The sequence below is a fragment of the Stegodyphus dumicola genome, chromosome 1 (genome assembly GCF_044657685.1).
Source record: "Stegodyphus dumicola isolate Sdum_Otavi_A_Nest chromosome 1, ASM4465768v1".
Lineage (NCBI taxonomy): Eukaryota > Metazoa > Arthropoda > Arachnida > Araneae > Eresidae > Stegodyphus > Stegodyphus dumicola.
In genome coordinates, this window is record NC_140768.1 from 268601242 (window position 1) to 268627595 (window position 26354).

General features: G+C 32.8%; 1 protein-coding gene across 4 annotated transcripts in view; it reads left to right on the forward strand.

The window, feature by feature from the left end:
• Positions 1-26354, forward strand: part of LOC118197049 (netrin receptor UNC5C-like) — a 380734-nt gene that overhangs the window by 331651 nt on the left and 22729 nt on the right. For all 4 annotated transcript variants that reach the window (XM_085806676.1, XM_085806691.1, XM_085806687.1 and 1 more), the window contains 4 exons: positions 1715-1879; positions 14969-15022; positions 22219-22374; positions 24816-25085. In XM_085806676.1, coding sequence (XP_085662802.1) covers positions 1715-1879; positions 14969-15022; positions 22219-22374; positions 24816-25085 — 645 coding nt within the window. The remainder of the gene's footprint in view (positions 1-1714; positions 1880-14968; positions 15023-22218; positions 22375-24815; positions 25086-26354) is intronic.

Consider the following 26354-nt stretch of genomic DNA (forward strand, 5'->3'; position numbering starts at 1 on the left):
AAGTATATTATTACTGCGTTATAAAATTGTAATTCAGTTTATATAAAATGTTGGTCTAAAACATTGCTTTTGGGCTCATATTCTGGGCATTTGTAACATTATTTGAAACAGCTGTAGTGTAATCCGAAAAGTGGAAGTTGACATTAAGCATCATAGTTCTGCCGACTATGACAGATACTGACCATAATTTGAAAAACTGCAATGCAGTATATTCGCGGATTAACAATAGGACATAAGTATACTAACAAGCGTTGCCGTTCAATCGTATCAATATTATCTAATCAACAGAAGTACACTTATCGATATGTAAAACGACTATATTACTCTCATATTCATCTATTTATTTCAATCTGTCTACCAGCTTAGATGACAGAGGGAATAAATGCTACGGCCTCTAGCTCTTACAAACAGGTTGTTATGTTTTCCGAGGCAGCACCTGGGTGTTAACATCTATAGAAATGTGTTGCATTTAACCTATCTAAACTGTTTTCGTTGTGCTCATTTGCATAACCTTACTAGCGGAAGTACCCGATGCCAGTTAAGTTAGATTGAGAGTAATGTATCTAACAAGAGAGAGAACGATACCGCTGTAATCCATCTCTAATAACGATGCGAAAATTATGATTCATACTCATACATTTTTCAGGCTGATGCGATATGAAACCACCATAAAAAATTTCGATAGAAAAATAAACTAATTATCTTTCATTATAACAGCAACAATGGCACGCAGTTTTTAATGATTTTCGTCTTTCTAATCAAACGGTCGTGTAAAAGCTCAAGTTCCATCCAATATTTCACCTATATTCAATTTTAGTCGATTAAATGTGGCCAAAAGTGATCATAATTGATCCGAAATCAATAACGCGAATAAACGCAAACGGGCATTCGTCTTTATATATATATAGATTTTGTAAAACTTACAAATTTTTGATTAACAAACTCTTGCAACAAAATTTAAAAATTTATTCCTAACAAAATTTGGAGGAGAGCAGTAGCAACACTTTTCGTAATAAAGGATTTTTATCTCCAACGCGCGAGACTGTTGCCACTCGGAAAAATGAGTGCGAAAATTAGTGTTTTCAGAGTTTTTAATTAATATCTCGGCTGATTAAAGTCGTACGATGATGGGAACAGTCGAAATGGCTTCTCACGAATTTTTGGAATCGGGAATAATGCATTTAATGTTTAGCGATGCTATTTTTGTTTCATCGGAAAACTTCGAAATTTTTCATTAACAAACTCTAGGATTTGAAAGCGAGCAGTGGCAACAACTTTTTGAAATAAAACAGATTTTCATCTCCAGCGTGCGAGACTGTTGCCACTCGGAAAAATGAGGGCAAAAATGATAGTTTTCCAAGTTTTTATTTAATATCTCTGATTTTAGCTTTTTTTTTTTTTTTTTTTTTTTTTTTTTGAAAAACGTGGACGTCGATCTTTTCTAGGCCCTGGAAAAGAACTGTAGAAAGTTTGGTGAAAATAGATATAGTAGTGGGTTATTAACGAACAACACACACAGACTTACTTCTTTATATATATAGATTATGTAAGCGAAGACACGTGATCTGAACTAGAAGAAAAGAGAACTGAACTTTTAGTAAACTTCAAATGGTTGTCACAACTGTAATACTGAGTCGATAATGAAAATTATTTACTCTGTCAAAAATTGTAATTCAGTTTATATAAACTGTTGTATTCTTTATCTAATTTGCAGCCGAAGATGGTCGCTGGACATCTTGGTCATCCTGGTCAACTTGCAGTCCTGATTGCAAACACCACAGACGCAGAACTTGCACTAATCCTCCACCAAGTAATGGAGGTCGATATTGTGTGGGAAAAGATCTGGCCACCAGTAATTGTACCGGTGGGATGTGTAGAGGTAAGAAACCATCAACTACTTCCGTTTTTTGAATAAATAGTAGGAAGTTATTTATATAAAAATAATGAAGTATTTATTAGGCACAATAATGTAAGCAATCGCACGCAGTAAATAATTTAATAATTCAAAATCATTTCATATTTCTGTTTGTTTTATATCTGATTTACTACATCGCTCTTAATTTTATGTCACAATAATAAAATTTTCATATTGTTTTGATAGATAAGCATTGCATTGTTTTTACTGAAATGTTAAATCCCTGTTGTAAATCTGCTACTGAGCAGCAGTAACTTCCCACATTTTTGTATTTAAATAAGGAAAAGATGAAAGTTTCTTAATTTCTTGTTGCTGTTTATTATAGTAAATAATTTAAAATAAATAGAACTCAGTGCACCAATAGTGGTAACGCCATTTTAACATTAAAAGAATTAACTATTTTACTACGCAAGTAATTTTTTCGTTGCCGTGAAACGTATGACTAATATACCATCAACTGTTAAAGAAAATGGAAGAAAAGGAAACAGACCTATCAGATGCGATTTAAAAATAAGAATATGAAATATAATGAGGACAGTAGTATAATTTGAGTAGGAATAAAAGTCGAAGGTTAAAACTAATACATATGTCATGAATCTGAACAATTTTCAAAGGAAAATTAAACAAATAAATTTTTATGATATTTAGCGGATGAAAGATTCACAGTAAAATTTTCCTCCTTGAAGATCAGGCATCCGTTTAGACCTCCTCGAAATGTTTTCATTGTAGAATTCACATTCCTGTTAAAACTTATTTCACTTTGAGGTTTTATATTTTCCAGAATGGCATTTTACTATAAATCCTGTTTAGTATGAAGTTTACATTTAAGGAGTTAATATTTGTGAAGATTATTTATTTTATGAATAATTTATACTGATTTATAATCATATATAATTTTTTTGCGATGCTGGCGCTATCTGTAGTGGATAAATCGTAGCTGAGGTCACATCATCTGTTACTGATAGCTGGAGGTATAGAGGCATCTTAGCAGTCTCTGCGAGTTGTGCTCTTTCATTCTACCTTAAAAGGGATATTTCTGTACTAAAGGCAAAATTTTTATTGCAAATACACAGAGGTTAACTTTTTAATCGCTCCAGAAAAAAATGCTGTTTGCGTCAAGGTTAGTAAAAGGTACTTAGATGCTGGTGAATGCTGTATTACGTTTGATCGTTTAACATTTTACAGAAAAAATATTCCTGAAATGTATATGAGTTATGATATGTTGATATTAATTTAACATGTACGATTGCAAAATTATACCTTCGAAGTGTTTCCGGTAATTATTCGTCTATAAACTAAGAATAAATTCAATACAAAAAGAATAACAAACTATATTAAAATGAATCTATTTGTAATCTGTCGGAAATTTTTCTGTAGTATAGTGTTTTTTCCTTTTATCTTTAAAATTATATTTTAGGGATATAATTTTGCTCCTAATAAAATGAAAATTATAACGCTTCTGATTTTGCACCATAGAATTTTCTTCTCGAAATTGAACTTCAAACTTGCTTATATATAACTTTAGATTTGATATATAATGAAGTTTAAATTGATTTCCTGGTGCGCTATGTATTTGAAATTGCAATGCTTTAAAAAACTCTTATCATTGCTCTTATCATAATTAACTCTTATCTTTGCTCTTATCTTAACTCTTGTCATAATTTTTCTGAATCTTACACCATGCACTTTTCTTATTACTTCTGTGTAATGATGTGCTACGGGGTTGCACTATGAATTAATTTTTTTTTTTTTTTTTAAAAAAGGGGGAAAGGTCGATGTTTTGCAGTTGGCTGTATGTACAGTTTAAAGACAGTACTGATTTTGCCTATAACCACGCGTAATTAAGATGCCCCAAAAAACAGTGATTCGAGATCCATCAATTGTCAAAATATTTGTGAATAATGAGGTCTACATATAACACGCTGATCCATCTGTAATCTAACAACTAAATAATAATAATAATAACAATAATAAAGAGAGAGAGATTACTCTGAAAGTAATATATGATGTCTGAAATATATTATGGAAATGTATATTAAAACTTAAACTGAATAATATTATGTCAAGTAAACGTATCATAAGTTATATTAATTAAATATGTTATTAAAATGTAAAATGAAGTTATTAAGACGCATACTTTTTGCCATATGAACTGTCCAGTTTTTTAAAGCAGCTACAGTTATTTATATCTGAGAGAAAATTCAAAAATCCTACACTGCGTCAAAGAACAATAATTTGAGAAACGGCCGTTTGTCAGGCCGTGGCTGATAAATGTCTTGGAAGCGTGACGTAACGGTCCAAAAAAATTGGGAAAACTCCATTATACCACCCGTAAACGTTAAAAACGTATCTTAACTTAAGCGAGCCAAAAAACAAATTCTTCTGAGGAGGCTATATGCTAATTTAAAAGGACTACAGTTGTTCATATATAAAGCCGAAGCATTAGAATAATCTCCAACGTGCTCAACTTTGCTTGGTTTAGAAAGAAAAAAGTGCGATCTGGAAAAGTGAAATTACGATTGTTTAAAATTCTGATAACTGGAATACAGTTGTTCATACGTAACGCCGAAGCATTAGAATAATCTCCAACAGGCTTAACTTTGGTAGGTTTAGAAAGAAAAAAGTGCAATCTGGAAAATTCAAATTACGAACGTCTAGAATTCGGATAAGTGGAATACAGTTGTTCATACATAAAACCGAAGCATTAGAATAATGTCAACGTGCTCAACTTTGCTAGGTTTAGAAAGAAAAAAATTGTGGTCTGGAAAATTCAAATTACGGATATCTAGAATTCGGTAACTGGAATACAGTTGTTCATACAGAAGCATTATAATAGTCTCCAACGGGTTTAACTTTGCTAGGTTTAGTAAGAAAAAACTGGAAAATTCAAATTACGAATGTCTAGAATTCGGATAACTAGAGTTCTAATGTACATGCATAAAACGAAAGAAAATGCCGAATCGTTAGAATAACCTTCAAAGCATATGAAACGTCGAAATAATCTCCAGCAAGCTTAATTTGACTTGCCGCAGGGAGAAAAAACAAGCGATCCGAATAACTGAAACTCCGAGTGTCTAGAATTCGGATGAGTGGAGTTCTGTTGTTCATCTTTAAAGCGGCGAAACTATCAAAACACCAGAATAATCTCCAAAGTTGAAATTTTTGCTGAGAATTCCGTTTTCCAGTTTACCAATATCGATTAACGAATGCAGTCTATTGATTTCTCCTTTGAAATATGACCCTGTCGAAAACTTTCGCAGTCGCCATATACACTCCTTCCTCTGCTCAGCCCGATAAACAATGTATCCGTCCTTATCTGCATTGTTGAAATTATTCTTCATTGCAAATTCCTCTCTCTATCTTTTTTTTTAACCCGATATTTTTCGCTGCTATAGAAAAGGCTTTAAAAAAAATCAGTAAAAGTGCTACTGTCGCAATTTTTTTTTCGGTAAGTATCACTATGTTTTAATTAAGCACAGATATGTATAGTTCGGTTATTTGCATTTAAATAACTCTGAAGAAGGAATATTTGGGTCTTCTTTTTAATTTAACGGTTATATATGATAACGAGGAAAAAGGAAAAAATATCTTTTTCGCATAAACATATTTCTTAGGCATTTATATTTTCTGCAAACTCTGTCTCATTTGCTCGATTTCGCCTGAAGAACTGCAAAAATTTGCATTCTTTTGCAATTTTTCAGTCTTCTTTCGAGTGAGAATTATTTTCAAAATAGACGTCGCATTAAAATATATTAAATTTTTCGAAGAAAAATGATGCTTTGTTTTTTAGTTCTCCTCACAGAATCATAAAACGCGATGTGAATAGTTTTCTTCTTCTTTCATTTTCGACAAAAGTATTCTTTTAAATCGATATTCTTGGTCATTTCATATCAATCTTATTTCTTGTTGGGTATACTCCAGGGAGTAATCAGTTGAAAAAAAAAACCCTTAAGTTGCTTCTTGTTGATGAAACAAAAGCAATTTGCTTATCAGAAATACTTTGCTGAGGACTAAGCTTGATAAACCAATAAACCGTTTTTAGAAACTTGCAAAACTTTGTTCTGTGATTCATCTATGAGGATATATATTACTTCTTTTACCTTTTGTTTAACGAAATTAAAAATACAGCAACTCAAAATATATGATCTAAATTAATGTATAGCTGTTTTCAATTTAAAGGATAATAATTGTTCAATTAACTGGAATTTTTGCTCTAAGAGATCCTTACAAAAAGTTAGATTTTATAGTTACAGAACCTTCCCATTTATGCTATGGAAAATGTTTTAGTAAAATTCGCTACCTTATTTTGAAAACTTTGCATTTGGTAACATTTGTCAACGAACAGTAGCCTTAAATAGTGATCATTGACAGATATAAACTTGTAAAAACAATTTTCAAGCAACCTTTCAACGTACTGCAATAGATATTACTGCTTTTTTTTTTATATAATTCATTATATTCCGTTGTAAAATAGCTTTAGAGAACACATTTTCATACTAGAATAATATCTTTTCTGCCGGAAGTATACATCGGAAGACATAATAGAACTTCCACTTATCCGGAGTACTTGTTCTATTTAGGTCAAATAAAAGAAGCTTACGTTGAATTTATTATATGTTTTAATTTTTTTCGTTAATTTAAATAACATGGGAAAATAGTGAAGACCAGTAAACATATATTTTTCCAGAAGCTATTAAATTAAATAAGATGAATGTTTATATCATTACATTGGCTCATTACTTCCAGAAAATTAGTAAATATCAACTGAAAAGCAATTACATGATATATATATAGAGAGAGAGAAAGAGATCGACTATTTTCTAACTTGTTTAACTTATTACTCTGTAAGTAATTTTATTGCATTATTATTTTACGTAAATAAATAACTAAAAACATAGAGTGAGTAATGAATCGTTATTTTATATAAATAAATATTAAAAAATATGAAGTTCTGCGTTTTCATTTTAGTTTTAAAGAAATGGGTTATGCGTTTTGTTTTATAGAAATAAAAAGCCAATTCCCTGCTTAATTTTAATACACTAAAATAATTAGTTTTAATGCTTGCGTAAAAATGTTCTTCATAGTTTTATTATTTTATTTTAAAAGAAATGGGTTGTGTGTTTGAAAGGAACAGACCATAATTTCACTGTGTAATTTAATCCGAAAAGTATGTTTTGTACTTCAAAGAAATACGAGTGCTTAATTTTTTAAATTTGGTCCTATGCGCCTACAATGTTTTAAGACTGAGTTTGTAAAAGAATTGAGAGTTGGGGAAAATAACATATCTCGGAGAAGGAATGGTTATAACTGCCCATCCATTCATAGGAGGCATAGTTGGCCCACTTCTTTCTGAATTTATATCTTAGGTGACTCCATAATAAAGTGACCACCACCTCTGGCCTTAATTGTGGCCAAGGCGAAGTTGGCTGAGGGCCCGCCATTAGGGAAAAAAAAAAAGTGTTTAATCTTTTTCAATTATAACCCATGTAAGTTTATAAACTGCTTGGAACGTTCATGCAGCTGTTTGATTCTTTCTTAGAATCATCTTTTGATATATTGTTCATTCTTTAGTACTACAAATCAATGACCTTTGAGGAGAGTCTTCATTTCAGGAAGTGCCAGATCTGATGAATACGGGAGATGGTTAAGCATAGTGACACTTTTCTTTACTAAAAATTACTGTAAGAGAATAGAATTGTGTGTGTGTGGTGTATTATCGTGTAGTGTAAGCGAGTTATTTGATTGAGCTTGTCTAGGCTTAATGCGGTGATTTCTCTTCAGAAGTTTGTCCATTAAGTCTTTATAAAATCTGGAATTCGTTATCAGTCCCGAGGAAAATATTCCTTGTGAATTATCCTTTTCCAATCCAAAAATCTCACTAACAGATTCTTTATCCAGATTACTGAAACCGAGTTTCTGAGACCGAAAGTTTCTGAGACCGTGCTAAATCTTTCTTAAGCAAATGATTCCCGTCTTGTCCAAGATCTGAAGTTATGCGTCAAGTTTCATTTCCAGTCACAATTCATTTGAAAAATTAAGCTATTTTTTCCTTCTCTGTGCAGAAAAACTTTATTGCTACTCTTTGCTCAGTTTTCGTCTATAAGCAGACGACTTGTTAAGGAAAGCAATTAGAAATATCATAGTGATAAATGTTGGCAATTATCGTTCGGTAGGTATGCTGGAATTTGTTAAAAAAGAAAAAAAGAAGTGTTAAAAATTTGTAGACGCACTATGCATATGGGTTGTTGAAATAAATACAATAAAAGATGCAATTAAATTCTTTCACTTGTTTACTTAGTATTTCCCCTATAATAATAATAATTAATCGGATTTTCTGAATATCGGAAGGTTGTGGTCCCAGTTTGTCGGGTTTCTCAAGTTGTACTGCATTGATAAATGTTAATAAATGCATTCATTCGGCTTTCTTTTCGGGTGAATTTATAATTTACTTTGCGGCAAAACGCTGCTTCGCACTTCATCTTCAAATGCCGGAATTTTTTAACCAGAAAAGCAAAATAAATGATATAAAACACCCATGTATTTTGTTCAGGAGCTTTTGATAGTTTTCCCTCTCTCGTTGTGAAAGGAATGCGTTTTGACTGCGTGGGTGGTATAAAGACGCATAAGACGTAATTTCTAAATTCTCCGCGAAAATTTATAAATATTTGGAAGCTTAGAGAAAGAATGTAGACTATTTTGCTAGAATCAATGAAGCCTGCATTGTACAAGGTCCATTTCCCAAACACTTTTTAATAATGCAGTTCATTAGATTTTGGAAAGAAGCCTAAGAACTATTTTAGAAGAATTATTCATTTTTTGGTAATAAATAGTGCATAATCCGCCAGGAGCTGCATATTAAAAGCATGCCAGCTGCAGCTTTAAAATTAGTTAAAAATTCAGCCTTAGTCATATCAGATTTATTGAAAATTTCCAGGCGTTTCAAATAAACCTGACACAATTCTCTTGAAACGTTCAACTTTTATATTAAATTAACATCAATCTAAAGTTTAATTTTGTGTAACTGTAAGGTTTTTAGAGTATAATGCGACATTTGATGCCTTATTTTTATGATTCAGAGAAGACATTCTGTGCATGCTCTCTAGTTAGGTCGCCTTATAAATATATGAGCCAGTTAATTGGTTATTTGAATACTCATGAACGAGTCAGCCTGAGGAGAAGGTTGTCTTCCTAAAGAACTTTCTAAGGCAAACAGGTTTGTATTAATTTTACACATGAGCAAAATGACGAAAATATTCAGACATTAGCTGAAATTTAACACCGAGTCTAATTACTAGCGTTCTGTAGTTGCATTCAGTTGATGGTAGGCATACGAATAAAAGAGTACCACTACCTTTCATGTCTGCATGCACATGCAGGCATGAAAAATCTAAATTTAAAAAAAGAAATAACAAAATCTAAATAAAAAAAAATCTTAAAACATCCCATTCCATACATTGAAGTGATTTTAACATTTACTTATTTTAGGTACTCACATATATTTACTTTGCTAAAATGGTCAACAAACTTAGCTGTAAATAAATCAAAATTACAAAAAGTGCAGGTGACAAAATATAATGACACTGCCTGATTCAGTAGTGCCTTCCAAAAACAGAGAATAACTGAGTGCAGACGTTGATCCTTTTGAAAAGTTATAAGGTATTTCTCCCGCCTTCTTAGCGTGCCTTCGTGGTGTAGTGGTCTGCACGCTGGGCGTGTATTCCAGAGGTCCGTGGTTCGATTCCCAGCGAAAGCGTTGCTCATTTTTCAAGTCTCCTGCTTCCAAATAACCTGATGTCTCTACAAAGTTACCATCAGTCTGGGGTCGAATACATTGGCTCAGTATCATACTCTTTTAGTCTTGACTGTGGGAGCATAAAATACATGTATCCGTTCATACTATTCAAAAAAGCAGCCTATGCTGTCCCGTAGGAAAAGGGGCGTTTGTCATCCGAGTATGTACCAGAGATGGTTTCAATAAGCTACACGCCCTTCGTGGTCTCCTTGTTCCCGGACTGGTGATCCTGGGTAGTCTGCTCAGGGATGGGTGCATTGAGATATTTAATTTTTAAAACTCCGCCGTCTGCGGTTGGGAAATCAGGAGTGTTCAAGCAAGCAAGTGATTCTATTTCTCCTCTTATAGGAGCTTCTGACATCACAAGCTCAAGGCAAAGGGGGTCAGTGCAAAGTACGGAGGAAGGAATAGATTATTCCTTCTACCATGGTTTAGTACCCTAATCGATGCGATGGAACACGCAAAAAGATATGATTTATAAGTTACTAGAATTTTACTAGAACTGCAGGGTAATTGTAATTTCCTATCAGATTTATAAAACTTATACTATAATAATTTTAACAAATACAGCAAAAGGGGTATATTATTGTGTAAAGAATCTGCTTTGTATGTAACACACTGGTACTCGTTATTTCTTCTAATCCAATGGCGGATACTTCCCTATTCAGCATTGGCCACTTCCAAGGCCAAAACTGGTTGCCATTTTATTGTGGAGGCACCTAATGGGCAGCCACCGTTACTGCCTATGAAGGGATGGTCAGTTACAACCATGCCTTCTTCGAGATTCGAACCTGAACCCTAGGGGCCCTCAGTAGGCTTCCCTAACCATGTGCACATATCGAGTAACGTCTGGGTGACGGTACTCGATATGTGCACTCCTGTTGATTAGGTATGTTTCGCTTTCAAACAACTGTTCCGACTGGTGTTTTGTTTTGCATCGCAGACAGCCAGTTTCAGCTTGAATATCTTGCGGGAAATTAAAAAAAAGTTTTTAAAGAAATCTGGCAATATTATCAGAACCGCTTCAAATTTAGCGACTTGTATAATGCGGTAAGCTACATGTTCACTTGTAAATGCCATACTTGCATTATGCTGCTGTCTTAATTATCATTGCCACACAGCGGCTAAATCTAAAGATTACTCTATCTACAAAGGAAAATTAGTTGGCACTTTTATTGTACTTTCTGTTTCTCGAAATTACTGGAAGGCATATGTGAGTCAAATTACGGTTGCAGCTAACATAGTGATCACTTACATTTATTCAATTACAATACCTATTACTTCCATACAGGAACAGGACCAATTTGGCGACATGGCAAATGGCCGCCAATTTTGGCGACTTTTGTGATTTCTCTCTAAATAATTTTATTCACCGGGTAATTCAAAAAAACAAAAATTAGTCACCAAAATCATCGCCACACTTCAAACGTTACTTTAAACCCAACAGAATGCAAAGCGCAACTAAAGAGAGAAGCTAAACCGGAGAGAGTACTTGAGCTCACGATGAGCTGACAGTTAATAACAACAACTCGGAGCAAATGCTCTCACTGACCGTATATAGTTTTCACCCGGCCGCCGAGATAGTACTTTCTGCTTCTTGAAATTACTGAAAGGCAATATGAGGGCCGAATTACGGTTGCAGCTAATACAGTGATCAATTACATTTATTTAATTGCAATACTTATTACGGTGATACAGGGACCGGACGAAAATGTCGCCAAATGATCGCTAAGTTTGGCGATAAAAATTAGTCGCTAAAACCGTTGCCAGCTTGGCGATATCTCGCCAAATTACCGAGATACCCATGAGTATGTGAGGAAGTTTTAATGAGGAAATGCAGCTTTGAAAATAAAGACAGAAGAGCCCAACACTTTCTGACCGCGATGCTCTGCAGATATAATTATAGCTTTCAAGCAGAATATGGTAGGGAAAAAAATTCTTCCGAATTCGATCTAATAACAACGTAATTCTGTTTACTGCTTACTGCGATTTGTGCAACTTTTCTATCACTCTAAAGTATATTCGAATTTTAAATTTTTTGTTTTATATTTTAGAATTTGCGTATTTTAGTATTTTTATTTAGTATTATTAAGCTTCAAAACTTTTCAGTAAGGGTATGTCGTGTGGTGTCCAGTTTAAGAGAAGAACCGTTTGAGTGCTCATGTAAGTCTGTAATTTTATATTGAATTACGTGAAGAAGAGAACTGTTTTGAATTAGATAAATTTCCAAAGCATTCATATCTTATGAGAGACAGATGTTTTAAATCGCGTGTTTTCGTATGGCCACTTTTCATTACACCCAAAAATTCAGAACGCACGAAAGGGCAAGTGCTTGAAATGTTCGTGTTTTTAACGAACATCTTGCGTGATCGTTATCTTTAAATCACGTAACATTTTGAAACCTTAAAAAAAAGTATTAAAGCTCTTCGTACCTGTTTCTTTCTTCCTCAAATTTCGTTTTCAGAAATAGAAAGTAATTCAGCGTTTTAACCGGAATAATTCATAATCTTTAATATAGCGCAAAAAATATCAGATGGAGAAAAAATCTCGTTTTTTACATTCTGTTATAAATGATAGGGTAAACACTTTTTTATCCGTTTATACGCATGTTACTAAAATCCCTCGTCGTATTAAAAAAAAAAAAAAAAAAAAAAAAGGCAGCGTAATTTTTTCCCCCTCAGTTTGGGATACTTAATTGCCGTATTTTTGCCTGTCGTTAACTTGTAGGTATTGTTTAACTTTTTTTTTAACATTTAATTTTGTTTTCCACTGGCTCTTATTACGTACAAAAATGGCAAAACTAAATGAGTTAAGGAGAGTTAGTTTTTTACTTCTTAAGGAAAACTGATGCCCACCAGTGGCCGAGAGTAATAACTATAACAAATACGGTAAAAAGATGCATATCAATACATAAAGAATTTTTTTTAAAGTTTTGTATGCATTACAGTACTGCACATACTTAGTGTAGTGTATTTAAAAACTTAAGAAATTCTTTAGAAAATATTTCCCAGTAGTGCGGTATGTAGAAAACGTGGAAAATGACTGTAAATCAAACTGTTCTTGCTGGTTCAATTCCTAGCTGATAAAATCATTCCCTTCATGCTGCGTTTAATGGCGATAATTCAGTACTGAGAGAAATTAATTTAGTATTTAACAATTCTCTTTAGAAAGTTCTCCATGAAGACATACTGCCGAAGACATGGAGCCTCCGAGTGTTTTGCTGTGGTAAATAATCTAACTTTAACAAGTATTTCTCTCCTCAAAATGTTTCAAAAAATAAGCTAAGAGTAATTCTTTGAGCAATATTCTAACTGTTACTAATCAGTTTGAGTATATTTGAAATACGGCGGAAATATAGTAAAAGCAATGAAAGGATTTTTTTCAAACTATGAATATATCATATTCATATAGGCTTTCCCGATGGAGAAAGTAGGAAAAATCAACTGTACCATTACTTGAATTCTAATCGCTGATCTTCCATTTGGTCAGATGAACGTGCTAATCATTCGTATCATTAGATCACACTCACAGAAGGATAACATTTTTACTTAAATTTCCTTTTATACAGTGTACAAATTTGTACATTACAGCAACCGATAAGTTAAAATGTTGTATTTCTCATATGCACTATGGGTAATTTGCAGTGTGGTATTTGCATTTCAGATATAGTCTAAGATTGTTAATTTTAGCCTCTGTATAGTCATACACAGCATATTCAGTTAAAATCTTTTTCAGCTTCTTTGGAGATTTTCAGGATCAAATTTAAAGCGCTTTACAGCAAAAAATTCGAGGCTTTGTATCCTAGGAACCTTCGTTAAAGACTTTTTAAGCCGAAATTGCTCGTAACAGTGCTGCATATTAAGAAGATCTCGAAAGCCTTATGCAACTAAGCCTGAAATCGTTTCATTGCGGTGCCATATCCTAAAGGTAAAGGTAAAGGTAAAAGTATGGGGAACACCAGCGATGTACCATAGGTCAACTGGTAATGCCTTCCCATACTAACTCTTTGAGAGAGAGAGAGAGAGAAAAAAAAGGGGGGATAATTGCAAGTTTTATAAGAATTTGCATAGACTGAAGCTTTTCCAAATCCATATCCTAAAGCTTCCTACACCTTTATAGAAGTATGTTACCATTCCGGGGGGGGATTCTTCGTAAGGAATTCTTTCTAACGTAACAAATTCGACCCCTTATAAAAACTAATTTCTAACTTGTAAAAACATCTTTGATAAAGATGTGGACACCTCTTTTGCCGGAGTGAACAATTTGTGTTTTGCCGGTTCTTACAACGCTATGCAAGTAAGATTTGTTGGCTATCCTGATTATTAAAGTAAATGAAAATATTATTTTCATAGCCATGCTCTGACATAAATGTTTAAATTTTTAATGACATTGCTTTTTACAAATTCGAAGCAGTTCTTAATGAAAGTGAAGGCATCTTTATGAAGTTTTCTGTCTTTTCGAACAGAGGCGGACTTCTATAAATATTGTGGCATCTTTTATGACAAGATTGTTATAAGGAAATCTAGTCCAGCTACAAATGAATTAGAAAGGAACTGCTAATATGCACGGCGCTAGGTTTATTGCCGCCTGTTGCAATGTCTGTAGTTCCTAAATTCTGCCACCCAGTACCCCTAACTTAAAAAAATTTTGCCACCCTTAAATTCTACCGTCTGATGCTATTGTACCGTTTGCATCGTCTCTGGCCTCAGCCTTGCCTGCTGATGGTAATTGGATTCACCTTACGGTCTCTATATGGTGGTGGATGTGCCAAATGGTAAGTGATTTTAGCCACTTGGTTATGGGGGACTGAGATGCTGTGGGTATTAACTATGCAATTCTTATTACGTCCCAGTGAGAATTATACAGTTAGAAGCAAACTAAACTGTTCTATCCTAAATACTCGTCTTTCTTTATATTAAAAAAAAATATCTTTTTGAAAATCGCGTCTTTTATTTTTATTTTATTTTTTTCAAATTTGGAACGCACACGAATTTTACGACAAAGCTACATTTATGTACTATTGATACCTATGGCAGGGTATTTAACACATCTTACTCTGAAACTCGTCGGCAAAACAGATCCGGTTTTTGATCCGGAAATAATCCTAGACGTTCCGCCTTATCGCTTTTAACTAACAATTATTCTTTTATTCCTTTATCAAAAACTTTCCTAAAAAAAAAAAAAAAAAAAAAAAGCCATAATGAGATTACAACTAAAATATTTCAATTCGTTTTTTTTTTTTTTTTTTTTTCTCTTTCCAGCAACAAGAGATAGAGATCCTTTTGTGGTGTTTGGCAGCAGCCGTTCTGAAGAAGGTAAGTGAACAAGCTGTTACCTCGTTTTTGCCTTTGTTTTAGTTTATTCGCTCATTATTTTTAAACTAAAGTACGACTGGAATGCTTATTTAATGGATGAAAGATTATTCGCATGAAAAAATTGCGACTGAAAGAGTCTTTGTAATTCATACTCTCAACGACCAGTCAAAGACCAAAATTCCTTCCATATAAGTTTCTTCAATTTCTAAGAACTGCCGAACACCGTGTTCATTTGCTCTGTATAAAATGAGCATATTTATGTATTCAGTACGTACATAGTTTTCAAAAAGAAAGAGAAATTTGATGTTCTTACAATACTGTTATATTTTTTCATAGAAAAACATATTATATATCATCTAATAGAGTTAAGATAAAAGTTTGCTTGCCAGTCGTTTTTTCTATTTACCCTTGTGTTTTAGTAGTCAACACATACAGCTAGCAATCTGAAGATCCTTGATTTGATTCTCGACGATAACACAGTTGTTGTTTCACAATTCCCGCACTAAAAAAATTATTAGTCCGTATGTCTGAGCTGTCTGAGCCACCACATGTCTGAGCTAAAATGTGGTGGATTTGATGAACTGAGTTCGTCATCTCTCTCAATATCCTTTAGATGACAGTGGGGAATATTCGGCATTAAAATCGTTTTTCTCAATTGTAGCTGAGGTGTAGTGGTTAGAAGATCCATCGTCCGATTCTCAGCGAATGCACAGTTTACTTTTCCCATCTAAATAAACTTAATAGTCTGTCCATGCCATGTAGGATGTTCTTACGCAACTCAAATAAGTCGACGTACGTTTGAGCAATAATTTATTTGTGCCACTCACATTTTTCGCTGCTCAGCATTTATAAAATACTCTGCTGCAAAAGTTCGCTGCTGAATTTATTGTAAAATAGAAGGAGGGAATGTATACGGCTCTTTTGATGGATCTCCATCGCAGAAAATCAGCAAAAATCAAAAGAGGTTAAGTTTGGAGATCTGAGAAGCCAGGATCTCGACGTATCACCTTCGACAGATTCACTAGGGAGAATATTATGTTCAGACAATATGTACCCCTTACGCCATTGATCTCGAATTCGAATTCCATGTGGACCGAATGCTCGATCAGAAAGCAGCTGATAAGCCACAATATTTTTTTTAACGAAATGAAAAATTTTTAATTTTATCTTTTTCTTTTATTTATTAAATTTTTTCGACGCATAAATAAAAATCAGTCTAATGCTTTTGTTAGTAATCTTCAACTGGGAAAAAAATCTGTTCACAAATAAATATATTCCCAAACAAATCGATTGATCTTTATGCAAAAATTCGTAACTGAGGTTACTTACTTTTTGACAAGTAAAAAAAAAAAAAAAAAAAAAAAAAAAAAAAAAAAAAAAACGCAATAAAATTTTTATTTTTGAATAAGTTTTATATATATTGTAAATTAATTAGCTCCCTATATAGATTTTCTGGTGCATTATCTAAGTTTGTTTTTAATCGAAATGGAAGCAATGTAAACTTAAACTCCAAATAAATAAAATCTTAAAATTTTTGCAATACCATGTTTGCATAACATACATAGTTTAAAATGCTTTCAAGGGCCTCATAAAACTGTTTTAAGGACCGCGTACGGCTCACAGGCCGCCAGTTTGAAACCATTGATGTACATAAATTGAATATAGAATATTTCTTCTTTTTTTTAATCAGGAAGTGCATAACATGCTATTATATTCAGCATCTCCCAACTTAATGTATACATTTTTATTGAATGGTGATGTACTATCCATCAAATTGCATTAACTGTCTCCCCAGTATAATGCATGTCGTTATAGAGAGTTATATTATGTTTATGCATTATTTTTATTATCATCTTGTCAGGCGTCAGTCAAATAGTTACATTTATGGTAATGAGCATTTTGCAAACCTCATATCCTAGCCAAGTTTCCCCCCTTATTTTTTTCCCTTTTGTTTATTTATTTTTCTCTTGAAAAATACTATTATTGATTGATTGTTTGTTTGCTTTTGCTATCTTAATAATTATTAAAAGATTAGGTTTTATATTTTGGTTAGCCGTCTAAATTGCATGGTCATGTATAATGAATGCAACATTGTTTAATATTACGTTTTGTAACATACATTAATTTATGAACATGTTTTACATGCATATGTACCGTTCTTGAAATATTTCTGTTGTTTTCTCCAATAACAGAGAAGTTCTCAGAAACCAGATGAAGATAAAGAGTTTAGAGATTGAAAGGAGAACCAGATTATTAAAATGTACGAAATAATGTAATAAAATTAACGTACAATAATTTGCCATTTCCTGTTATGCAGATAGGTTATAGCCATTTCATAGGGAAATATAACTATAAAATTACATTTAGAAAAATTTGATTTCTTGTAATGCAGGTAAAGAATTAGATTGCAAATTATTCAAATAGCGTAAAGTTCGTTACCCCTTTCCATCTTTCCCCAAACGAGTCAAGTATTTTGTCCTTCGTAAAAACCCAAGAAACGGGAGAATAATTTGGAAATTCTAAGTACCCAATTACTCTTATGCTGTTAAGATTTTGCAGCTGCTTGGGTAGTAACTAAATGAACTGAGAAAGAAGCTTACGTGCAAGTCTTGAAGCAACGCACGCAGAAAAAAAGAAATATTTGTTCTGCTGACGTAAACATAGACTTTACCCAGGATTCCTGCAATTCAGAGATAAGAGACACACTAATTCAATTATCTGGCAACTTCTGGCATCCAGCGGGGAGCAGTTCTTCCCATTAGACCCGCTTTGTGGTTTCTAATCGATATATCTTGGCTTCAGGCCTTCACTTCGCCTCCTTCATTAACTGATCGTTGATTGACGAATTATATCTTATCTTTGGCCGCCCTTGCTACTTTATTTCATCGGTTATTTTTATATCCATTTTTTGGCCTTTTTAATCTTTCATAAATCGCCGAAGAAAGCACTTTAATGTAAATCATTACACTTTGCTGAAACTATCTATATGACTTTGCATTTTATTTATATTAAAACTCTATTCATCTCTTCGGGGAGGGGAGGACAGCACTGAAAAATACAGAGCTTTTTCCTCTTCGAAACATGATCTTGTATGTAAAGATGGTACATTATGTGACTTAGCATTTCTTCTACCGTAGCTTTTATTACATTATTGTCTTAATTATCTCTGTTTACTTTTTTTTTCTCCTGTCTAGTGATAAATTTATTATAGACTGAGCGCATATTTTGTCTGCCAGTTTTTCTCCATGAACTATTCTTATCTGCTAAGAAATAACTTTTAACTCGTAAGAACAGTTTTTAAACATTGTATCGGTTTGAATATAAAATTATTTTTTCTTTCCTTAAAATGTTTGTCTGAAGACCATACTTGTTCTACATACGTAACCTAACGTTTAAAAATACGGTACCATAATCTACTACTTCGTTGCCAACGCGTTCATAAAAATTGAGTTATAGTCATGAAACTAGGCATGTTTATATCATCTGAAGATTAGAATTTGAATAATTGATTTTCGCAGAGAGAATATGATTAGAGTTTGAAAATTCTTTTTTAATTAATAAATGATGAAAGGAAATCGTTTAGTGAAAGAATGATTATTAGAATTAGACGAACGATTAGTTTAGTTAAGAAATGGTTTAGTGCAGAGTTCCTTAAAGATTCGCTGGTGAGCCTTCGAGCTGGTACGACGTTATTAATAGTGTTCAACTCATATGTTATTAATAAATAATATGTCATGTACCCTCATTTATGTAAAATTTATATATTCTCGGTAGTAGTGCTCTCCCTTATTCTTATATTTCACCTCATCTTATTCTCGTCTACCAGTGTTGTAAATTATTCCCACTTTGTTAATTAAGTCACCATAAGTTTTGCACCTTGACATGTTTTAATTGTAATTATGTAACTATTTGTCTCCTGCTTATTAGTCACCAGCTCGATTATTTTCCAGATGCACAACTCACCACTACTAGTACTGATTTTTCAAATTTATACTAAATTTACTTTTCTAATTCCTTCATCACCGTCTTCGATTTCTAATGTTAACTTGTTATGTCTACACGATTAAGAACATCTCAAACTTTCGATCTGGGGTAGGGCCTTCGGCCCAGTCACCCAGGTGTCCTGACTCCGCTCCACAGGAGGTCTGAGTTTCTTAAACTTTTTGGGGGTTTCCTTAGTATTTAGGAAAATTTTGTGGGACCCCCATTAGCATTGCGCAAATCCGACTACACGCATGAGTGAAACTGTGAGTTTTTTCATTTGTACTCTTAACCCTTTCGCCGTCCTCTCCTGTTCGCGAAAATTCCCCCCCCCCCAGCGGCCGTCTGTTTTTCGTAGCGTGTAATGTTGTTTTCTCTGTACATCATAACTTTCCATACATGACTTTCGTAGTGGATGAATGTCAATGAATAGTAGGTAAAATTATAAGGAAATAAAGCATAATGGAAAAATAATAATATCTGTGCTTATTTCTAACAGCAGGATAATTTGATAACATCTGATCCAGGCGGTCCACTCCTCCCATTTTGTTGTTGTAATTCTTTACAATTATTGGTTTTTTTACAGTTCCTTTCCGCGTTCCAACATCCATCATCGAGTTATTATGGACTGCACTCATCAAACGTATATCCTTTTGTCTTTCCAATTCACAACCTCATTTTTTCTCTTTTTCTGCTGAGTAGACGTTGAAGCCATTTCTCACTGTCTTGTATCTTATGTAAAATGGCGCGAATATTTATAAATCCAGGGGCAAATTCAATAAAAAATAGAATGCCTGATTAGTACTGCCCTCTAGGAGGTATTAGAACAAACAAAAGTAAAAACTCAAAGAAGTAAGCATTTAGAAAGCGTTTTAAATGTTTAAAAGTTTTAAAATGTAGAAGAACGCTTGAGGCGCGTTACGGCCGCCCTGCGGAAGTTTCACACATTTCTAAAATTATCATCTAATTCAATAGTATTCTGAGAAGACTTTAACTGTCTTCCTAACATGTCGCATTCCATGATGTTTTCCGTTGGTGATAAGTTCGGCATCCTTAAGTTAAAGAAAGTTAATAAATCTATGAAGATGTTGGGAATTTCCTGCAGTTTGTGGTCACTGTCTGTTAGAAAACAGCATCTAGACGACTCAATATAGGCCCTACAATCGGCTGCAAAATGTCGTCGACTCGCTTGAGAACTGTCAAAATGTCTTTCAGTATAACTGGAGAAGATCGATTGTTCCAAGTGATGGCTACTTAGATTGTCACGCCATGTAGGATGGCTGTGTGCCGCTAAATAATAAATAGAGGATCGAACAGCTGATCGCTCCTTCTCCGGACACACACATTGTTGTAAGCATGGAATGAAGGGGATCAACGTTCCTCCAATTGGATTCAGAATGATAGAGAGATATATATCCATCTGCAGAAGGCTGTGCTTATATTGGAAGATTTCTGATGCCTGTGGTCAACGTCGAGAAATGTTTTCTGCCATTCGTCTTCTAATGATACTCTTGATACTACAGGTTGCATGAAAGAAAACGGATGCCTTTGAATGGATTATAGATCGTATCCGTTCTGACTGAATTATACTCTCTCACATATTGTAAAGTATCTTCAATCTCTGCATTGGTGTAGGTGCAGTTTGGGATCTACACTACTGCCTAAACCGAGAAACTGCTATGTCGCTTTGACCAGAATGACTGTTTATACTTCTCTTGAATGAAACCATTTCTGATAGGCCTATGATATACCCTTTTCTAACTCAAACAACTGTTCGTAGCATCGTCAGTTACATCTTAAAGACATTTTTTTATACAGCTTATAATATTAAAGTTGAAAATCCAACTGAAAATTCCCGTGATTGAGAAAACCTGGTCCTAATGGGCTGCGTGATGCACCCTTCTCAATGTTGTAGGGCTTGTTGAATGAGCCCTACAATATCATTGATACTGAAATTATATAGTTTACATAATTCATCGAAAGACGTTTTCCGACAGCTTAGTTTATTATGGATGTATATGTTTTGTTATAAGACCATCAGTAATAATAATTTTAGTGCTAAAAGAGAGTATCTGCTTACCCTCAAAATCTGGTATAGGGTATAGTTTTACCTCAAAAATCTAGTAAACTGTTCAATTAATGAGCAATACTTAGTTCAAACATGTGATATACACATGTTTGAACTAAGTTGACTCTTCAACATACTTATTTCAAACATGTGAGATTTTCATATGCGCAAGCTTTTACGTTTTTTTTATAAAATATCTTCAGATATCTTGGGTTAATTTTGTATGTAAAGCCTTCTTACATTCAGTCCAGTACAGTAATATACACTTATCTCAAAATTCTTTTGATGGTATTTGAACATAAGCGATAAAACGTAAGTTATATTAAAAGTTTAGCCAGAAAGTAAATATCTATGTCTGTGATGACACTGGAAAACTGTCAGATCCTATTTAAACGAACAAAATATTATAGCCTAGTGTTATTATACAATAAGATAAAAAGAGTGCTCCAAAGCTTTTAGCAGCCCACATTTTCAGAATGAAAGCTATGGACTTTAAATACGCAACTATTCTTGCAAATAGACTTCCATTATTCAACGAAGCAGAAGATGTAAAATTAATGTAATATTAATGATGGAGACCACTCTTAATTAAACATTATTTGCTTTTCGACGTATTTTTGAGAGCGTATTTATTGAAATTTTATCATTTCCGATTTCCCGTGGGTCATGCCTTTTGTTTACACAATTTAAACTAACGGTAAACAGGCAGGTTTGCTCACTGCTGTTAACATAGCTACATCTATATTGCTCGATTAGTTTATATCTATATCGCTCGATTAGATTCGTATATCCTCTTGCGGTATCAACAAACACTTCACGGGAGATTGCTGATAACTTCAACCCTCAGTTATAGTTGTTTGATTAATTTCATTTGCATCACTTTGTTGTAAAATTGAAAGTAGAAATTAAGAATAACAGAATGCATTTAATTGGAAGGTCTAACTTTTAGCAACATGATCAGAAAGTTCCCAGGCAAGTAACATTATATACACAATTGATTGGCTTGCTCATTTTTTAGGGAAGAGGGTAAGAGGTTAGCAAAATTATTTGTCTTATTATTGATAAGCTATTTTTTGATTATGCAACTGTTATTACTGTCTATCAAAATGTTTGATAATTTTATTTTATTTTCATAATTTCATTGTAGTGGTTCCATCTTCCAATGATAGTGCTGCCATTTCATTGTACATTGGTGTCTTCGTAGCGGTTACGGTTTTCTTCATTGTACTAGTGGTACTAGTATGGATGGTGAAGCGAATGAAATCTAGGGACCCTACGATGTATAGAGTTCCCACTGCAACAGGTAAGTTGAACTGTTTTCTGTGAAAATTCATTAACGCTAAAACTTTTGGCGTGATATAGTTTCAATATATATTTGTTTTGTAATGAACAAAGAAAATTTTCTCTTTATGTACTAAGAAATGAATATTACAACTTTATGATTAGAATCATTAGAATATTACAACTTTATCACCTACGCCGTCGACCTCAATTTCTAGTTTTCAAATGTTAAGTGTAAAAATAGCGTATTTCGCAAATATTTTAGCATGCTTTGTTCCTAAAATCAATACATAACCATTTGTTAACAAAAATCTCAACACAAGAAATATCCGAGTAGAGAAATTGTCAGGATGATTAGAAAGATGCAAGAGAAGATGAGATGTATTTATTATAAAATATATAGTGTTCCATTAAAAAAGTACTTAATATAAAGTAATAACACAGTTTTATAATAATAATAACAAAATATATTAAAATGGTGCAAATGTAATTAATATTTTTTATTTTTATAAGTGAACACATGCGAATGAATTATAGACTTAAATATATATTTATATCGTACTCATTCAAACTTTGAAACTATTGAAGAGGAAAATGCTTGAATTTTAAAGTAAAATAAGCGAAACCTCTCATAGCGACCATCTTTTAAAGTGGTAGTATTTCTGAGATTATTATTAAATACTTGCTTTCAACATTATCAATAGTCATGCTTTCTGAAGCAGTCGCTTTCGCTGAAGATCAGAAATGTTTATAATCCTAAGTGGTGTTTCAGAAATTTCTGAATGTAATTAGTACCAACTTAATGTTTTCATAGTATGATATTAAAATTTTCAAATTTAAATCTTGAACTGAGATTCAGATTTGAAGTAAATTGGAAATATTAAAACAATCAATTTGTAGAAGGTAATTTGCTTTATAAAATGCATCTAAACAAAATCAAATTCTAGATATATCGTTATAATCAAAGATTCTTCCCTTTTGAAATTATTGTCCCGATATCAGTTTTCTTCTTAAAACTCGCATTTGTGGCTATTTGAGAAATTTCAGATCTTATTTTTGCATTTTTTTGTAAATAAGATGCCCGGGTTTATTTGATGAAAATTTTTTATTTAAGTTGATTATAAAGGAGATGTTATGATTAATATAATGAAAAAAATAATGATACCTTGTCTTTAAATAAATTTTATTTTTAAGAGAGTATAAAGTGACATAGTTTACTTCTTCAAAAATACTGTTTTAACTAGAATATAAGAGAAGCATGCCAATGAGATAATCAAAATTGCAATAACAACCTTGTATTTCGCGTACATTTATTAAAACACTCAATCGATTTCGAGGGCAGCTACAGTTCCCTCCTCATCAGGAGAAAGAAATTACTAGAAAGAAAAACAATGAATTTTACAGTGAATTTCAGTGAGCAAGAGTATATAGTCTAACGACTTTTGCTCTGATATTTTTGTCTTTTTATTGAATATGTAGTTTCTTTATTAAAAAAATTGACATCTTCCCCAAAAAGTGCTGCTAATTTTGACGTACATTTGAAATAAAATTCTTGATTTCAAGCGCGATCAGACTTATGTCCTTCTTCTTTAGAAGCAATGCTAATGAACAGAGATATAGTTTTATTCAAAATCTAAGTCTCATGATAGGGTTTAATTCAAAATCAACGTCAAACTAAGATTTTTTTACCTCATTTTAAGTTTTACATTGGCTTGTTTTTCTCCTAATTGGTTGTTTCTCTTTATCGAGAAAAGTCTCCTAAGATAGCTAAAGTATCGTTGCTTATTTTAAATGCTAAATAAATTTTATTAAGTCTAATAATTTGATATAATCGTTTGAAATAAAACAATGGGACTTAAATATCCTTTTATACGCTTGAGCAAGTATATTCTATATTATTCATTTTTTTTTCCTTTTTCTTTTTTTGGTTTTATGGTAAATATTCTTCTATGCCCGCTTGTTGCTAATGGATCGTGTGTTTTATTTATTATTTTTTAATTTGAAAACATACAGACTCCCCGTGCACCACATACGTACAACACGAGGAGTGTTTTATTTGAATGTACAAACTTTTTTTTTTTTACATTAGTGTGTCATCAGGAAAGCCGTCGTAATGATTTTAAGTTGTAAACGTTGTTGTAACGAAACAATGAACTGTGTTAAATGTACCAGCTGCATCACTTCAGGTTGTGACAGTCATTAACAGTTTGAATGAAGAATTATTTAGAACACCATGAAGGACCTTTTATAAAGCTTTTTACCATGATTTCACTATTTTACAATTTTTTTTTTACAGGAGGGGGGAAGCGATAAAATATTTGTAACTCAGATTGCCAAATATAGTAAGGCAGAGAGAGTTTGTATTTATATCATTCATAAACCCGATATTTAAACTTAAAATAATGTACATAGTAAATCTAGCCAAAAATGGCCTCTTGTAAATGATGTTCTTTTTATCTGTAGATGTTGTGGTTGTTCAGCCGGATCTGACACAAAATGTTCTTCACATACGGAAAGAAGACTACAACGAAAAGAGTGCTTTGGCTGGGCTGGGAGCTAATGCCATAGTCCCACTCTTACCTCCGCCACCAAAGTACATTAACAACAACAGTGAAAAAGAAGCTGATGATACCATTCAACCGCTCATAGCGGTAAATCTAAGAAAGGGCTCTCCCGATTCGACTGAAAAAATAGCCAGACCGGAATCTCCAATGTCCGAACTAAATTCTTCAGGTAAGTCTCGCTTTCTTTCTACTGTAGGCTATGCCTTGGTTCTGATATTACATTCAGATGAAATATTAACTGAAGAATGGAGATAGGAGCTTTATAAGTTCACATTGTAAAACACTTCATGCAGGACGTATATTTAAGCAAATGATTATTTTGAAGATGAGGTGTATAAGATATAATTTAGTACAGATTTTTACGGTGTAAATGTTTACGAAAAATAATCAGTTAGATAAATTATTAATGGATGTTTATAGATACTTCGTTGTTAGTATTTGTGTAAACTATTCAAAATTATATTGTTTTTAATGTTTTTTTTTTTTTTTTTTTTTTTTTTTTTTTTTTAAGTCCAAAGAGGTTTAGTCCCTGAAGGACTATTGTTTTCGTTTTGCGATTTTGCGTTGAATCACTATAAATGCCTGTTTCACTTTTCAAACTGTTGCCAAATGTTAGAGTTCTGCATTATATTTGAAGAAATTAAATAATGAAAAATATACATAAATGTATGTATATTTCTCTGATTGTGATAAAAGAACGGTACATAGAGCCATTGAATTTTGAATGACGAAATCCTACTGCGAATATGGGCTTGTTTTATTATCGATTTCATATTTTGTAAAACTGTAACGAATTTTTGAGTAACAAACTTAGCGATTTCAAAGCGAGCAATGGCAACATTCTACGAGGAAAAAAAGACCTTTTTAATCTCCAGCGCGCGGAACTGTGTATGGGAAATTCTAAAGGTATGCTCATTTTAAAATTATTTTGCGACATTGCTACTGAACTGAATTTTATGGTTTAAGTGCAAAGAGCATGATATTTAATAAATAAAGGTAACACACAAAAAGTTAAAAAACTTTGGACGTAATTTAAAATCTGAAACCTTTCCTTTAACTAAATTTGCCGTTACATGAAAAACCAGCAGCAATCATAAATCCCTTTGAAAAACTTTCTTCAGATTCTTTAAGCTATGTTTTAAGATTCTTTTCTTCTCTTTGACGCTAATAAATGGATGTCTTTTAACTGCAGTCATTTAAATGCCCCGAAGATTCATCTATTGTGACAACACCTTTCCATTTTTGTCCGGATAAATGTTTCTCATTAAGAATTCTGCAGCGCTTGCTGTGTTCAACGGTATGTCATGGTGAAAGACTATGCACATTATGTTTTTTTATTGTTTTTTAAGATTTAAATGAGCATTAATCACTTTGTTTTTAGTTGACAGGGAGCATTTTGATGATTTTGCAACTTTCTTTGACTTAGAAAATTTTCTTT